General features: G+C 38.4%; 1 protein-coding gene across 1 annotated transcript in view; it reads left to right on the top strand.

Annotated features, from left to right (window-relative positions):
• The window catches only part of lrp1bb (low density lipoprotein receptor-related protein 1Bb), a 426,184-nt gene that overhangs the window by 168,632 nt on the left and 238,505 nt on the right, over positions 1–19,047 (top strand). The window contains exon 5 of the mRNA XM_034694098.1: positions 2,522–2,659. Coding sequence (XP_034549989.1) covers positions 2,522–2,659 — 138 coding nt within the window. The remainder of the gene's footprint in view (positions 1–2,521; positions 2,660–19,047) is intronic.

Below are 19,047 nucleotides of genomic sequence, written 5' to 3' on the forward strand. Positions count from 1 at the left end.
AATAAATAATCATATTAGGATACCAATTCCAGTAATTAATGACATAAATAAACACACAAAGTTACTAGCATATCAGCCATTGCAGATGGCTATGGTCTAAGGGGCTACAGTTAATCACTGTAGGCACAAAGTTGCAAAAAGCAGGTGTACACAATTGATGGAAAACTATGGTGACATAAACAAAGAAAGAGCCTGGACTTAAGTTAAAATGCTTCCTTGTATTCACATCACAAGCAGCACTGTCAATCCTATTGTCAAGGCCCATTGCACTGAAAAGCACTTCAACTTTATCTTGAAACAGTAACATTCTACTGCTCACAGTAGGGCCATTCTTTGTTTCCACTGTAGCTTTTTTGAAGGGTTTTTTAAGAGCTGTGTGTTTTCTTTTCATCCAGTGCAGTGTACATTCTCAGTCGTTTTTCGCTTTTAAAATGTGGAAGACAACCTTGGACTCCTAGTATCAACATCTGAACGGGGGCTTTGATTCAGCAGGCGCTCAGTGTCATTGAAAGGAGATAGGAAAGAAGGGTTTAAATTAGGAGATGAGAGACACTTTTCAGGTTCTGTGTGTATCACATTCCTTACTCAAGAGATTGCAGAACACTCAAACTGAAGCTTGCTGCACTGTGGGTTGCTTGAGATGACTTACATGAACTGATCGGGCACATCCAGTCTGTGGGGTGTTAGGGTTAAGCTACATTCAGCACGGTGGAATGGGAAGTTAAGGAAAGAGGAGTTCCAGTTTAGCTGTCAGTGCATGTGCTACCTTTACAAAGTGTGCTATATATACAGCTTTAAGCAATCATCCGACATAGTACAGTAGTTTGAGAACTGGCAGAGGAATTGAGCACCTCAGCTGTTGAGAGACCATCTGTGTACCCCTGCATGACAGATCAGAGCCGCTGAATATTCATGCGCCATCCCTCCCCTTATCACATTAGATTAGAACCCATGTGGTGAGAGAGCAAGGGGAGAGGCTGACAACACTGTTACGTTGTCAGAGACCCTCACAGCTGTGTGTTAAATAGTACATTTTCCAAATAGACGCGCTATGGTATGGCACTGGGTTAAATGTGCTGTGACAGCATGTTGGAAGTGGAAATGTCCTGTGTGTTTTGGAATGCATGGCAGTTAAACACCAGGATCTACCACTTTAATGAGTTTGGTTCTTAATGTGTGAGATTTATCTGAGCAAAGAAGCGTTTTTTTCCCATCCTAATTTTAGGAAATGATTGCTGAAACACAAGACACATAAGTAAATAACAAAGGTTTTCTAAGCCTTTTGAAAACCATTGATTTATTGGATGGATGGAATCCTCTATTCATCGTGAGAGTGTAATTTAAAAAGCATGTTAATTTCTGCTTTTAATATAATCTGTTTATACTTTTGCACATGAAATCTGGAAAGTGCTCCCAGAAAGGAGCTGGAAGAGAAATGAAAAATGAGATGCTAAGAACAGATTTGGAGCCCAGCAGATGAAGCTGCCAGTTTGCTCATATATGAAATATGAACTCTCTCAGACAAGGTCAGTTATATTTGACTTACCTAAATATGGCGCAGAACAAGGTGTGAATAACAGGGGCTTGAGGAGATGGCTGAGAAATTTTCATCCAAGAAAAAGATATCCTACCACGCTTTTAAAGCAATAACACGCTCGGGAGGAGAAACCTATACGAGCCATTATTGTGTCAATACTGGTGCACAGCTACTCTGCCACGTATCCCCTCCCTAAATCAGCAGGAGATGGCAGCCCCTCTTTGTAATAGCCCCCGTTAATTGCAGGACACCTTACCTTACAAAGTGGAAATGGATGCTGCGAAGAAGTAACCGGCCGGTCAAACCGGTCCAAATGTGCTTGGATGTGAGTTCCTTGTGGTGGGAGAACTCTGGGGATTGTTACAGATCCCTTCACGCAGGCGATAAATCTCACCGTTAAGTGGCTGCAACGGCACATTGGTAATTGATATCAATGTAGTTAAGGTGGAGATGTGACACATTACAGTAATGGTGCACTGGTCAGCTGTGTTTTATGTGCTCTTGTGGCTGCCACATGAATGAGGGTCACCTATGTGCCTCATGAATCCTTAAACAGCTGCTCTCTGCTGCTTGCCTGGCTGGCAGGGACAGCCGAGCAGTTTGTTATGAGACTTTGCCAGCGCGGGCCGCAAAGCAGTGTGGCGAACATCTGTTGTGTGTAAAGAACAATGCTGTGAAGTATAAATACATTTGCATATGCATAGGTTCTTCCGCCTCCTATAAAAGAGGTCTTGGAGTATCAGCACTTTGTGAAGGCACTCAAAAATACACAAGAAGAAACTGTTTATGTGCAAAAAGTACAAATGATAAACAAAATATGCGAAATGATTCGCCATATGGTCTCAGTTTGGGTTCTATTCCACATCGAGGAAGGAAACATTGGTGAGGCGTATGTGGCTTTGCTATAAACTGATGCCGTGCATTAATTTATTTTGCATAAATAAAGATGCAGTGTTCTGATTCTTTGCTTTTTCTTCTCTCTAGGTGCGAGGGAGGTGGTGATCAAATGTCCTCTCAATCACATACAGTGCATCGGGACAAAAAAGTGCATCCACTTCAACAAACTCTGCAATGGAGCCAGAGACTGTGAGGACGGCTACGACGAAGGAGTTCACTGTCGAGGTAAGAGTTAAAAACATTAAATACCAGCATGGGTTTAGAATACATGAAATAATATGCATTCTCATTAGTATGCTAATTCACCAGATCATACTTGTCTTCTTTGGATTATTAACATTGTGAAATTTATTTTACAAATTACATCTGCTTTGGATTTTTAAATTATATAGCTGTGAAAAATGCTTTACTTTTATTCCACCTTAATGTGCTTTCATAAGATATTCATTATAGCTATATTGAGCCGAATTAATTTAAGCTTAAGTGTGCTTTTTTTGTTAATTTTCCGAGAGTGGGGATCATTATCACAATCACTCTGATAAGAACTGTTTAATCTACCCTCGGTAACCCTTCAATTTATCTCTTAATGCATGAAGGTTGATTGCATAAATGCAAATTCTGAAGCTGGCACTCTTTAACTTTTGTGGTGAAAGTGGTTGCCAAGGTGACTCCTCGTCATCCTTCCTGTCAGAGCAGGAGAGGGAGAGAGAGAGAGAGAGAGAGAGAGAGAGAGAGAGAGAGAGAGAGACAGTGGGACAGTCACACCAGGTGTTGTGTTGTACACAAGTTTTTGTTGTTGCTCGGGTTCTGTAGCTGCTATGGACACCTGGCCTCTGTGATAAAGCAGCGTCTGCCCCGTGATTGCTACAGTCTTGGCACAACAGTGTCCCCCCCCGTCTGGCAGTATGCGCCACCTTTTCTGACCTGCAAGACAGTAAAAGTCACACTGAGCTTTGTCTCAGTGTGAGTGCTGTGGGTGGGAGGATGTGGTGGCTATTGACTTGAAGTTGTGAAAAGTCTACAGTCCTATTTGTGGTATGAAAACAACAAACTTCAGCTCTGTTTGACTTCCTTCTGTTTGGCTTGCATTGGTCATTTTACATGCTAATCTATGTTATAATGTGGGAAGCAGGCAGTGTGAGTAGAAAATGGAAACAAAGGTTTAAACCAGGATTTGTCCTGCTCTTATTGGCTCAAGTTTTATTTGGGCCAAGCATAAACAGGAAAAACACAAATATGGATGGTTCACCTAAACTCGTTGCATGTCAGAAATCAATCAATCAATCAATCAATCAATCAATCAATCAATCAATCAATCAATCAATCAATCAATCAATCAATCAATCAATCAATCAATCAATCAATCAATCCTTATTCATACAGCGCCAAATCACAACAAACGTTATATCAGAGACTTTTACAAACAAGGTCTATGGTTAGTTACTTGAATGGGACAGGGAGAGTTAAAGTCATTGACTCTAAATACTACAGAATGAAGATGAATGTGCACCTTATTCTTGATCCAACATTCAGCATTTTCAAATAAACTCAGATTGTGGCCTCAGGCCTCATGACAATCTGCCTGGGGAAAGAAAATACAGGAAAAGGAATTTGCATGTGATGTTCTTTTCTTCGTTTAAGCTAATGCATCCTATATGGTTTAGTTATGTATAAATATGTGCAGAGGAGTGTAAGCAAGCAGACACCTTGGCTTTGCAGAAACAGTAATGTAACTGTCTGCAATATAGCTTAGATCTCATTTCCTGTAGACTACTTTCCAAATCCAACCAATTGGTTCTAAAGTATTAAATGCTCTCCTGGGGTAATACCTGGAGTCTGTTCATCATACTAAAATGCATAGTGAGAGAGGTCCACAACCTGGTTCAAAGACTGTGTTCATGTCATGTCAGGTTTAATGAAAATGCTAAAAGCATCTTGGGAGAAATGCTTAGGTCAGCCCAAGAAGAAAATGCAGGCATTTTTTTGCAGGCTCAGGAAGCTCTCATTCCTTGTACGATACTGCAAATGTGTGTCACCATAGGCAGGTAAATGGCAGTTCATCTACTGATGCTGGAAGAACAAGGTAGAAAAAAAAAAAATGTTCAGCTGCTCTGCCAGCTACCTGATTTCACCTTTTATAAGGTATACCTCCATGGTAGAGAGTCTTTCATACACACAGCAGTTCTAAGCAGTCATTATGGTAATATACACTCTGCTTAGAACGTGTGAATTACTCTCTCTATTACAGATCCCCCAAAAAGGAAACTGATTAGACCCTATTATACAACACTGGCTGGAATATAATTACACTTTAAATGCTCCACCTTGTTCTATGTAACTAGAAGCACTTCTGAGTCATTGGCCACAGTCACCCAGAGAGAGAAAAAACATGAGTAAAACAAGGTCAGAGAAAGATTTTTCTTTTAATGGAATTCTGTCAAACCAACAAGCAAACACTGGAAACTAAATCGTGGCCGCTTGCAACCCAGGACTAAAGAAAGGACTGAGGACAGAAGAATCATCTTGGGAATAAACCCTCTACCCCAATTACACAGTTTACAAGCCAACCTTGTATTGTGTATCTCAAAGACACTGGATTAAATAACAAAAGAGAAGTATAAAGGTAAGCAGTTGGATAGTAATGAATAAAAAAAAAAAACTGGAGTCCATTTCTTCTATTGTTACCTGTGCTGGCTAGTAGAGCTGATTTTCATTCCAAAGTGAATTAGAGGCTTAAAGCACTTTTGGGGAGGTGGTGTCAAAACCTTCAATCTCCAAAGAGTTGTCTGAAGGATGGAGCCACACTTAAATTACTGATAAATTCAGAAGCACGTTTGCTCCCTTATGCATCAGCCTAATTTAGATGGACTGCTTTGCATTTTAAATTTTTTGTTCAAAGCGTCAGGGTTAGAATGTCAGGTATTTTTAAAGCCAAGGAATACCAAACAGAATATCTACTTCATATTTCATTCGATGTAACATTCCAAACTTCTTTTGACGCAAAGTTTCACAGCAGTGTTCAACTTTAAAACTCTGTGCTGGCTCCGTTTCTTTTAGAATTGGTTTTAAAGTTATTTTACTATTTTTTATTTTAAAAGCTCTTAACAGCCTTGCTCCCCTATACATCACAGATATCCTGTCATTTGAAGTTCCACCATGATCACTGAGGTCCTCCAATGGTTCCCTTTTAAATGTTCCCCGTAGAGCTGGCCGATACTGAAAAGGATGCTATTACATAAAATCTTTCATATCAGTCGATATCGATAATTATCACGATAAATATAGAATCCTTATTTCATTTAAATTTAAAGGCAGATTTTTGGTCCTGAGTGAAAGTTGAAGAAACCAGAAGGTTTGTTAGCTTGTATCTAGATTTAGTTCTCTGATAGCCTCTTGAATCCATCATTTCTGACAGTACAGGAAGCAGGTCTTTTGGGTAAGAATAGATTTTTGTGAAGTTTTAATTTGTAGTTCCTTATTTTTCTCAGGTTGAGATAATTTGCATAATTAGATTTAGATGAACAACAAAGATATATCAAATTGTATTCTGTGTATCAGTTTAGTAGAGTATTGTTTTGAGTTGTGCTCTCCCCTTAAAGTTTACTCTGGGTTACAGGGGAAGTGATATTGATCATCGCAGTGCAGTGAATGCATCATGGTTATTCAGTTGTGGTTATGGTTGCGGTGGACATTGAACATGTTTTAAGATGCACAGCAGAAGTTGTCTCTGTGCTCTTCCTTCACCCACATCCTGAAAGTTTATTTAATTAAGAGTATTAAGTGAACAGTTAAGTGAGCCAGCACAGTTGTTAGAGTAACGACTCTGCTTTGAGCTGGTAGGTTTTGTTTTTCTTCAGTGTCCCTGTCGCTCATTTCAACTGTGTTGATTCCACTCAAAACGTCTTTAAGCCCCGCCTACCCCTTACCCCTTTGACATGATTGTCCGTTCAATGCATCTTCTTCTTCTGTCCAATGTTCGGTGGCAATTAGCGCATAAGGCACATTAGCGCCCCCTCCCTTTGCCAGTGCTTGGTGGGTGTTTTTATACATGTTTAATATATCAACATTTTAACAAACATTTGTAATATTTACATCGAGAAAAATTACATCATGATAATCATTATGGATTTATCGCCCAGCCCTAGTTCATCTTGTTTAATTTAACTATTTTATCTTTGATGGTCTTTTCCTATTTTACAATTTCTGTTTTTTTTCTGTCTCTCTGCTCCCTGTCTTCTGCATGCTTGTATGTATGAAAGGTGCTATATAAATAAAGTTAAGCGGAGTTTAAAAGTCAGATAAAAATCTGGGGTTGGAAAAAAAGGAGAGCAAAATCATTCAATAGTATTCAATTAAGAAAAAATCTCTTAACCTTGAAATGTATTCATCTATTTTCCATGTGTTGCTCAAACTACAATTCTTCTTTATTACTCATTTTTTATTATTATTTTCTCCTTTTTTCCTTTTTATTATTGTCACCTGATCAATGCACAACATTTCTATAGCTCAATAAAACCTTGAGAACATTTAACTTTTTTTTATTAGGATTTACCTCACATAGTTGGCCTCGTCTTCATCATCTATCTTTTTATTTTACGGCTCTGTGTTTCATACATCCCTTGTCAGTAAATGGGTAACAAGGCACCTCTGTGTTCTATCTTATGCTAGGACTGTGTGATCTGAATGCAAACAATCTGAATGCAACACTGCAGTCAGCTGCTTTGACTGCCTCGCCTGAAGCAGAGGAGAGATTGATTTTCACTTGAGCAATGAAATACTCTTATAAAAAGATGTGATTTTTTTTTCTGTTTATTTTATGTTACTGTTAAGATGACACACTAGTCTTGCAGAGTGTCAGTGGTAAAAAACGTTCTGCTAAAGTCCTCTCAGGGACTCATGCTGTACAGGAAGCCTAACCTCATATGGGCAGAGCAAACTCATTGGGAAGCAGGAGAAATTGAGGTCACCAAAGAGAAGTTTTAGGGGACCAGCTGGGCCTCTTACAGAACTTTACTTTTACTTTATCCCCTTCCTGCCCACCTCTAATGAATATACATGTTGAACATCCCGGGAGGCCTTGATATGGCGCTGCCCAGATGGAAAACCTTGCAAAGTCTTTTTGTTCACCTTCAGGAAACTTGCTCATTTTCAATCTCTTACTCATGGCTGTACCGTGAGTTTGTTTTAGATTCTACCGCCTACAATGAGAAGGGCAAAAGTCAGGCTTAAATAAGGAAGTATTCACCTTCACACTTCATATGTTGTCTTAAGGGTAGTTTCAGAATGCAAATATAAACACCTGTCTTTCCAATTATCATAGAGTAAAAGAAGAGAACCCTGGATCTGTGTAAAAGCAGAATGTGAGGACTTGGTCTTCCCTTACAGCTTGGCACGATGTCCCTCCTAGATTCAATCAATCAATCAATCAATCAATCAATCAATCAATCAATCAATCAATCAATCAATCAATCAATCAATCAATCAATCAATCAATCAATCAATCAATCTTTATTTGTATACCGCCAAACACAAAAAACGTTATCTGAAGACGCTTTTACAAACAGAGCAAGTCTATACCGCACCTTGCAGCATTTAGCTAGTTACAGCGCAAGGGACAAACTTCCTTTTAACAGGCAGAAACCTTGAGCAGAACCAGACTCATGTTAGACAACCATCTGCCTCGACAGAGTTGGGTTGGAAAGAGGGATAGAGGAGATTAAGAGAGAGAGAGAGAGAGAGAGAGAGAGAGAGAGAGAGCGAGAGAGAGAGATGATGGTGATGAGACTGATAGTAGTAGTAGTAGTAGTATAGCTGTTGCCGCTGGACTTTGGAACATCCACAGCAGCAGGCCGAGAGATCCAGAGGAACCTACGAGACAAAGGAGCTCAGGGACTTCAGAAAGGTCTCTGGTTAGCAACTTTAATGGGACAGGGAGGGTCAAAGTAAATGGTAAGCAAGTGGGGAGGGGCAGTTCCCCAGGCAATGCAAGCCTATAGCAGCATAACTAAGAACTGGTCCAAGCCTGAGCCAGCTCTAACTATAAGCTTTATCAAAAAGGAAAGTTTGAAGCCTACTCTTGAGAGTAGAGAGGGTGTCTGCCTCCTGGACATTCAGAAATCAAAGCCTGATTCTGATCTGAAGCTTAATCCATGTCTGCTCAAACTGACTTCATGTTTCCCACAAAACTGTGCAGCTTGTGTAGGTTAGTCAACAAAGTATCTGTTCTTCTTGTGGGAGAAAACCAAGACAAGAAAGCAGCTTATTTTCTTCTTCTGCTGAAAATAAATGTCAGTTACATGTTCGCAGGTTTACATTCCCCTTTGTTTCAACACAGACAGAATTTGGTTGGAGACTGCATGGCACATTTACAAGATTACAGACGGATCTAACACCAACTCAACACTGTCACACTGCAGTCATGCCAGGCATGTTAATGCAGTGTGATGCAGCTGTCACAATATATAGCGGAAAACAATATAATTAGGAATACATGTTAACGACCTGATGATGTCTTGCTGTACTCTTTTTGTAGGCCTTCATTTCCCCAGCTGTTAACTGTGGTTATAATGATTGTATGAGGCACACTATCTTATTAACTGGGATATTGCATCTGATTAAATTAAGATTCTCATTTTTTTTTTCTTTATAGATTAAAACCCTCTTTGTTCTGTTTATTGATTTTCATCCCCTTGTAAACTGACTCTGGTAAAAAAAAAAAAAAAAAAAAGACAGCATTGAAAGATGGATTGCAGTATTTAATCAGTCTAATTTCTCAACAAACAAAAGGTTTTGCCCTGAGAATATGCTTTATATATTTGTATTCAAATTACATATATCAGCTTTTATTATGCTGCCTCTTGTAAATCATAACCAGCACTTTTCTGTTATGTCATGCCAAAGACTAAATATAGCCCTTCGTGTGTGAGTGCCCAAAGACATCATCAGAATCAGATTCTGTGATCCCAGCATGTGTCATAAAAAACATCCCAGCCTGGACTCAGCTATCATTGCAGTGCGGACACAGACATAAGCACAGCTATGAGATTTAATGACATTACATTACAGTGCCTTGCCCATTCACATATAATATATATTATAACATCCAGGGCTGTTTGATGATATATAATCCAAAGACAGGTGACGGGCAATTAAATGTAATTTGAAGTGCAACACTTACGATCAGTGATAACATGAGGATCCTCATTAAAAATCCATGTAACCTATGATTATAGCAAAATACTGCAGAAATACAATTTCCAAACTTTATTACGTTTGCTGTGTGGAATAACATATGAGTCTTCAGGGAATACAGATGTTTCTTTGAGCCTTCCCATGAGGCAGAGGATCCGTGCTGTACTTGAGATCAAACTGAATTAAAACAGAATCAATGCTTTGAAGAACATACTGTACATATTTTACCCTCTAACTTTAGGGAAAAAACAGCACCTTCAATATAATTCTGTCATTGCTGGATTGTTAAAATATTTCTACAAATGTTAAAAGAGGTATTAAGGTACCAAAGAATATGAGGGTGAGGGATGAAAAGAGTAAGGAGGGAATCTATTTTTTAATCAGGGTTTTCAAGTCATTTATTCTTTTTATTTTTCTGTTTGTTTGTTTTTATTATTATTGTTTTTACCCTTTATATTTACTTATGTATTTATTTTAAACATGAACCTATTTATTTGGTGTATTTTCATCATTATTGTTATTTTCTTTTTTCTGTTCTTCTATTTTTAATTATTATTTATTTATTTCATTTCATTTTATTTTATTTTATTTATTATCAAATTGTTAAAGTTGATCTTCTGTATATAATGTGTAAAACTTCTATTTAACAGATCTTTGAAAAAAAGGGAAAAGAGTTTTCAAGTTGAAACATGACTTCCTGAATTCAGCCAAAGTTTTGAGAAAAAGGTTGAAGTATGAATTTGTGAGTAAATTCAAACAGTGTGTCAGTTCCCTGGCAGTCTAAGCCTGTAGCAACATAACTAAGAGCTGGTCCAAGCCTGATCCAGCTCTAACTATAAGCTTTATCAAAAAGGAAAGTTTGAAGCCTACTCCTAAAATTAGAGAGGGTGTCTGCCTCCTGGACCCTGACTGGTAGATTCCAAAGGAGAGACGCCTGATAACTGAAAGCTCTAACTCCCATACACAGAATAACTTGAGAATTCTCCAATGAAACCAAAGTACTCTACTTTAGCTTGTGTGGTTTTTCCTTCTGAACTGACAGTTTTCAGAGCAGTCTATTCAATTCCCAATACTGAAGGCTACACTATCTATCTTCGATGCTAGTTTGGTCCTCTAGAGCACAACACACAGAGCAGGGGAAATCTGCTTTTGGCTATTTTGCACCATCTGCATGGAACTCCCTTCAAAGCACTTTAAAAATGAATGAACTGCTTTCTTTTAGTCTTTTCGAATCATTAGTTTTAAACTTTTTAACCTCTGATTGCACCTGTTTCAACTGACTTTGTGTTAAATTACTTTTCAATGGTTTTAACATTACTTTTCAATTGTTGTCTGTTTTTAATTGATCATCATTATTTTAAGGTTTTATCTTTTATTTGCTTGTCATGCATTTGAACGTTTCTTTTATATGTTCAACGTCATTGTAAATGAGAGCTTTGCTCTCAATGATTTTCAAGTTTAAATAAAGATAATTACTATGTTAATGAGTTAAGAGAAACAATGTATTTGTTTGTTTGTTTTTGTTGATTAGGAGATATAGTTCATCAATTTATCTTAAAAATGGCTTATGTAAAGTCCTCATATACGCTGATTGATATATCCTCACAAGGTCAAATATATTCTTCAAATTTTGACTTAAATCACAAAATGATTTTACAACTTTGTTCTTAACATTTAAACCTTTTTTCCAAAGTGCATAATGAAGAAAAATCTTCCTCTTCTAATTATTTTTCATCCCTGGCCTTCTCTGTTGTAAGAAAAGCGCTTTAGTATTCATTGAAAACACCTAATGATTCCATCAACAGACAATTTAGTTATCAAAAACTTTTTAACTATTCAAACAGAAGGTGTATGTTTCATTCAAATAAGATCTATTTGGCAGCACACTATGTAAAAAGATCCTGTTAACATGGGAAGGACATGCAGTATAAGCCTTCTACTCCTACTGACATTTAGACAACACTAGTAAGTAGCGTGGTATTTTTATCCCTCACTAAGCCGGACTCCAACCATTACATTCATCATTACTAACCTCATTTTGTAATGGCTCATGATTATTTGACATTTACTGCTGAGGAAGTCATCATAATTTGTTGATGAAGTGTAGAGCCGAAAAAAATCCCCTTCCTCACTCAGGAAACAGGTCAATCTGAATACCAAAGCCGCCAGAGGATGTTTATGCTTTGTTAAGAGTCCAGCCCTCACAAACGGAGTCTTGTGATGCTAGTTCAGACGACTAGAGAAGCACTGTGTGACTGACTTCACTCACATACTGTATCCAGGGCCACTCTCCAATAAGGTGTCCTGTGTAAGCTCTCACCACTCCTTTCCAATGAGAGAGCTGCTCAACTGTGCACAATACAACTGAAGCTGTCACAGCTGTAGCGGGAGCTCTTCCCCCCTGGGGGGGGGGGGGGGGGGGGGAGTTTGCTGATCCCTGATCTCTCCTCTCTCTCTTCGTGATGAGCTTTCACTTGTGTTCTCTTGGGGAAAAATGGATCAATGTTTTGCATTAACTGTCCTGTATCTATACTCAGTCTAGATGTCTTTTATGTGAGTCTGAATGAGGTGTAATTCTCCTCTGGTGCGCAAAGATTGCTAAAGTTCGACTTAGATAAAAGTTGAGTAAAAGAATAAATCAAAACTAAACTTTTAGAAGGGTGCAATTGCCAAATTCCATTGACCCATATTTTGATTGGAGGTTAACTTCATTTAAAATTTAACAACAATGAAACTGTCAAAAATGTAAGAGGTGAAGCAACAAGCTTAAAGCAGTGACTTTGTGCAGTAAAGATTGAAAAAAACATCATTTTGTGATGTTCAGAACAGAATATAGCATTGGGCTTTTCTTTGAACTGTTCATAGAAGTGACAGCAGTGAGTTTTTCTACATAAACAATCCAGATGATAGCTTTTGTAAAACCCTTAGAGAGGTAGCTAACAGGTAGCCTATAGCTCAAACTGCCAAAGACAGCTGGTGAAAAGAGTTGTCAGAATCTCTCAGTTATGTCCTTTAGCACCTTGAAAAGCCCTGAACACAGACCTGTGAACTGAGAGTTGTGAAGCAGCTTGTCTTTTCAGCCTGTGAAGCTAACATTGACGCTAAAACAGCTAAAGAGCAGACCTGTCAACAACATCATCGGGTGTTGTCAGTCCAGTTTAAAATATCGTTTGATATGATTTGCCAGCAGTTTCTCATGACTGGCTCCCCTGTAGATGTTTAAGGTCTATACCAGTTCCTAGGAAGAGAGGCCTTTTGGATTCATGAACTACACACATATCAATCGTATGTGCTTAATGAAACACAGGATCTAAAGTTTTTTTTTGTTAAACCTTTATTGACACGTGTATCTTCTTGCAGGTACTTGGGCTCTTAGGGAAAGACGAGTAAATATATCCTATAATAAATAAATTACAAATTAAATAGGGCCCTTCATACCTGCCCCCTTTCCATTCTAGTGACAAGAGGCAGTAGTGTTGTTTATTGCAGTTAAAATGGGGGCGTTGTTCTCTTGGTTTATATCTGTGATTTTTTTTTAAAGTTATTTTTGGGCAATTTCACCTTTAAAGGTGACATATCACGCTTTTTTCATCAATATATATTGGTCTCAGAGGTCCCCAAAACATGTCTTTAAAGTTTATGCTCAAAAAAACACTTTGAAATCAGATTTTGGCATGCCTGAAAAGCCCTCTTCTTCATTCCTCCTCAGAACACTCTGTTTTCTCTCTGACTACGCCCCCTCAGGAAGTGGATGTGCCTCGGCTGTCCAGCACGTTGATCTAATGTTTACATGTTGGCTGAATATACACGGCTGCTCAGAGATCACGTTACTTCAACCCTCTGAATCTGATCCAGAATCTGATTCTGACGGAGAGGCGCCTGTAGCAGGACCTTTCTGAAGGATTGGTCATAGATTTAGTGTTTCTTGTTGTTTTATTTGACAGTATGTAGACGTGTGTCTTGGTACACAGCTACAGCTACAGCTATGAACATGTAGCTATGTGGCTATGCTAATTAGCTCTAGCACTTATCCATGACAAATAAAAATCATCCACTAGATCTTCAAATCTGCAGACGTGGGGAGTAAAACCGACCTCTGCCAGAAAGGCAGCGGGACCTTTTCTGAAGGATTGGTCACAGATTCTGTGTTTCTTGTTGTTTTATTTGTCAGTATGTAGACATGTGTCTTGGTACACAGCTATGAACATGTAACTATGTAGCTATGCTAACTAGCGCTAGCACTTATCCATGACAAATAAAAGTCTTCCACTAGATCTTCAAATCTGCAGACGTGGGGAGTAAAACCGACCTTTGTGTTTATTAAGACAGCCTACAACTAGCATGCCTCCCTCCTAAGCTCCTTGTTAGCACACATTTGTGCAGGTAATGAAAAACGGAGGAGGGATTCAGTATTATTTTATACAGTCTATGGGCTGAGCAAGCTCCGAGCTCTGACTCCGTGACAGACCGGATATTGTTGTTACGTAACAAAAACACGGAAGTCTGAAACGGCTCGTTTCACACACATTTACAGAAAGGTGGAGAAATCAGAACAGGGGCAGAATGGATTTTTTTTCATTCTCGGGGGGTTTGTAGACATGCCAGGGACACATATTTCAGGTAGAGAACCATTCAAAAGTCCATTTTGCATGATATGTCACCTTTAATGTATCGGATAGCTAAAGAGAGACAGGAAATGTGAGGAGTTGAGAGTGGGGAAGGACATGCAGTAAATGGTCGAGGCTGGAATCGAGCATGCGACCTCTGCAACGAGGACTATAGCCTCTGTGTATGGGGCACACACTTAGACCGCTAGGCCAACAGCGCCCCATATACTTGTGTTTTTGATGTTTTTGTGTTCTTGTGTCTCTGATTTTTCATCATGCCTTTTATTTGAAATTGTAGAAGTAATGGAAACATCATACTCTTTCGACACCATACATTTTGATGATTGGTCATGTGACCGGAGGTATTCATCAGAGCTGTAAATTCCCTTTTGATTATGACGAATCAGGTCCAACCTAAGGAAGCAACTGGTGAAATGCGCTGTTCGCTCACAGTAAAGTAATTTCAGTGTGCAGCATTTTCTTTATGCTTCAATTCTTCTTAAGCATATTTTTCTGTCCAACAGTTTAAGTACAATTTACGCTCTTGCAGATTTAACTTACAGCCTTTGACAGATAAGTAGATTCAGAATTTGGGTAACTCTTATAGTTCAGGTTGAAATTAGTTTGTATTGTTTGTATAGTGAGCTATTTACATACAAGTTTGCTGAAGTTATTATTTGTGCATTTCTAATATTGTAATTATTTCTGGGGCATCTTGTGGTTGCGGCCAAGACATGTTGAATGTGCTTTTGTGGTTCTCATTACCCAGAGCTTGTTCATCCAGGCCTCTGATTGGTTGGCTGTGTGGCATGTGATTGAGAGACAAGGAAGTGTTATGGTTGAGACTGTCTGAACGTGGCGACAGCATAGACTGTATAAATAATGGATGTAGTATCCGTGACGTCACCCACCTGTTTCTGAAGCGCTGTTTTGAAGCTAATCTTCGGCGGGAGCCATATTGGAAATGTTGAACTCAACCTAACTGCTGTCGAGCGAGTGTGACGTAAAGAGGCGGGCTTTGAGCCTCCTAGCAAATAGCTACAGTGTTCCTGCCTGTCAATCAAGTCAGCTGTGCCTATAATAATGGGAAACTTGTAATCTTAATATCTTTGAAACTGCTGTGTTATGGTAAAGTTCACCACTCGTACAGTGTGTGCCGATTAAGAAATGAGCTATCCTCCACTCGTCTTTTGTACCAGGCTGTAAACATGTTTATTTCTGCTGTAAAGATCATCGTTTTTCAATTGGTGTGTATGTGGTTTCTGGTACTTCCACATTGGCTGCTTGGGCTACAATAAAAAGGCTATTTAAAAAGTTATCCGTCTCCATCCTGCCATTTCCTTTGAACCCTCACATTACAGATCTTATTACCACAATCCGTAATCAATTTTGATTTGTTGTTTTTTTATCTAACAAATCCTGGATACCACAATATAAGCTCATTTAGCTAAACAGTGATTTGGAAGATATGATAACAGACAGGCAAATGTAGTAGAATTCACAGTGTTGCTTGTGTTTCTGATAGAGCGTGCCTCAGATATAATGGAGTACATGCAGTTTTCAGCACACGGAATTGCAGATGTATTGGGATGCTTTGTTTAGCTAATGATATTCAAAATTCAACTCTCAGCCTTCTTAAAATTCAGGTGCATCCTGTCAGAGAAGTCACTGAAAACAAGCCATTTTTCCTTGTGTAGTTAAACTTATTTTGAATTTCTATTTCCAGATATCATATTAGCTCTGACCTGCAGAGACATGACTGTACAATAGATAAAAGATAGGTTTATTGCACTGACAGTGAAGACAAACATTGTCAGATGTTGCTCTGGAGCATATTTGGCTGTTATTAAACACATGATTGTACTCACTCACTCCAACAGATCAGCAAAAATAATCCTCTGAATGCCACTGAGTGTTACAGTGATGAGGTGAGGTTGCCTCGCCAAGCATTCTTAGACAGCCTCTCAAATGTATTTTATTCAACTATATTTGGATCCATTTCTGCCACGTAAGGGTAATCTGGACCTTTATGCAGAGATGATTTCCATGTCTCAGAACAACTCCTCAAAGGCAATGTTTTTGCCCTCTGCTGAGAACACATTGATTTAAGTTATTTGGGGATTTGAATTATAGTTGCCATCTGAGTGAATTTGGCAGAAAAGTAACAGAATGAAATCTCATTACTGCTTGGAAGTGAGGAAGGCTTGTCTCTCAGTTCATCTTCATTGGCAAACACAAGCCTTTACTATACACTAGGAGACTTTGAAAAGACTTTGAAAAGACTAAAGTCTGACACCTTCTCATATCAAAAGACATTCTAGTCACAGACAGTAAAAAAAATTCAAAGGCTGAGTGTTTTGCAGGGTCACTGCTCACAAGCCTACAACTTCCTATGAAAATTATTCAGCATGTAGCTCAGGGTGAAAATTTACAAGGAGCAAAACCGAACAACAGAGCGGAAACAGAGGAAGCCTTTGTTCGCAGCTGCACACAAGTGTGCAGGGGATTGAGTCAGGGGCAGATCCAGACTATTTTAGGGTGGGTGGTACAACAGTTAAATCAGGGGGGGCATCTAAAAACAACAAAAATGAAGGCTGCACAGACTTTAACATTTTCAACCATTTAGTATTTACACTTAGTTGTCATAGGTAGTACAGAAGACAGAATTTTGATGTCTTCATTTTTCTTTAATTACACAAATTAATGAAGGTTAGACTATTTTCTCTGCTTCATGCACACTAGAGGTAGATCCAGTTTTGCAAGACAGCCCACCAAGCTTCTATAGCAAACATTAGTGGTCACAAAATAATCAGAACAAATTACATTCTCACAGAGAGAGCAATAGTATTTATTATGACTGCTTAGTAAAAAGTAATGATAAAGAACTTACAGCTGTAGTTCCACAACTTAACTCCAACTTTACTCAAACTGGACTGTTGCTAATCAACCCAAACATTCCTCTGAACTCTGTTACTCAGAGTAGATATTCTGTGGCAACAACAGACTAAATGTTATAAATTAATTTGCATATTTTACTTTTTGCAACCAGTAAAATAAGATTATGTTATGATTACCTGTTGGACATCTAGTGCTGCAGAAATTAAAAGTATTAGTTTGGTCGTACTCTAGTTTTTTTGAGGAAGAGGAGTCGAGTGTAATTATGAGGACTTGAGAAAATTACACTTAAAAATAAGATATCATATCAGACAGAATTATTTTCAAAAGCATAAGTATCTTATGTCGATTACAAAGCTTCTCTTGAATTTATCTCTAAGCAATGCAAATGATGTAATAACTTCCTGTGGTGTCCAAGTCTGATCATTTATCACAAAAACTGAACTGATAGAAAACTACATTCTATCAGGTAAGAAATACAAAAGAGCAATCAACATATTGCTACATGGTGGGTTAATAATCAATAGTCTGCATTTGGGACCTTTGGGTGCAGCACATGGCTGACTGGGTGCAGGCCAGGGTGTGTTACTGATGCTGTCATCTGAATCCGTATCAGAGTCAGTGGTCTCTTTCCTGGATGCATCTTTGACACAAAATTAAATTGCATCATCAAAACTTTGTTACCTGTATTTCTAAATTAAACTTCTATCATACTTTTTACAGCAAAGCATAAAGAGCAGATGTATAACATTTTCTCCACATCACCTGGAGGTCTGTGTCTGCTGCTCTGCATGCAAAATTAAACCAGTAGCTCACTGTTTCTAATGCAAACTTACAGAAATCAACAATAAAAGTAGTAAGCTAAATGTTGTACTGAGTGAAACATGCAATAGTTTTCATAAACCTAGGAAGTGAAGATTAAGGGATCTATTGATCTCACCTAGAACAGACCGGTGTTATAAAGGTAGCGTAAGTCGGCTGCTGCCATTTCCTGTTTGTATTTCAAAGTAAGAGCCCCTTAATGGAACGAACATTGTACAATCATATAAGGGGTTTTGGTTTTGTTTCCACTTGATCACAGAACGGCGGGTAGTGACATTGATTGACAGCATGAAGACCCACTGAAATGTGTTGGGGCAATCAAGTTACAAGCTAACAAACTGCTTAAGGGGCATTTCCTGCTACTTCTACTGGTTTACGGGGTCTTACCACCAGAGTCTCACTACTTTTGTGGAACTTTCTTGTTTATTTTAGAATTTTTTGGGGGAGACCATTATTTAAAATAAAATAAATAAATGCATTTATCTATGCATTTATCTATGTATTTATTTATGCATTTATTTTTATTTTATTATTATTTAACGTTTTTTAGTATTTTTTTTATACTCTAGTCCCTAAATATGATGGTCAGTGATATAAAAAAAATGGCACAAAAATAAAAAGAACTTATCTAAAAATTTATATTTTAATTTTCTCATGATGTCACACACTGCCGAACAAGAGCTTTCCGCACACTCTTGGCAGAATCCACTGTGAAAGAATTGCACATTTGCCCCCACTATCTACTCTGTCTTAAAGACTAATTTGCAAAAAAAAATTGCACTCATGATATTCAGGCGTTAAAGTATCCCAAAAAGTCCTGCAGCTCTGCATAGTTTGCTCTTGTTTTGTGTTTTTGTGACTGAGATGAACTGTAAGCATCACCACACCGTGCTGCCCAATGCTGTGCTGTCATCCTGACAACACTAAATTCTATCAACACATATATGATGAGCTCAGCAGTGAGGGAATAAAAACAAATTTTAAAGTTTCTATACAGCTTACTTCCTGGAGCAAGCAAGTAAAAAGAAGCTTGTTCAGGTGAGGATTTAAACCTCATTCGTAACGGCACAGCTTGCATGTGCGGGGGTTGAGCCTCAG

This window comes from Notolabrus celidotus, chromosome 10, assembly GCF_009762535.1.
Source record: "Notolabrus celidotus isolate fNotCel1 chromosome 10, fNotCel1.pri, whole genome shotgun sequence".
NCBI lineage: Eukaryota > Metazoa > Chordata > Actinopteri > Labriformes > Labridae > Notolabrus > Notolabrus celidotus.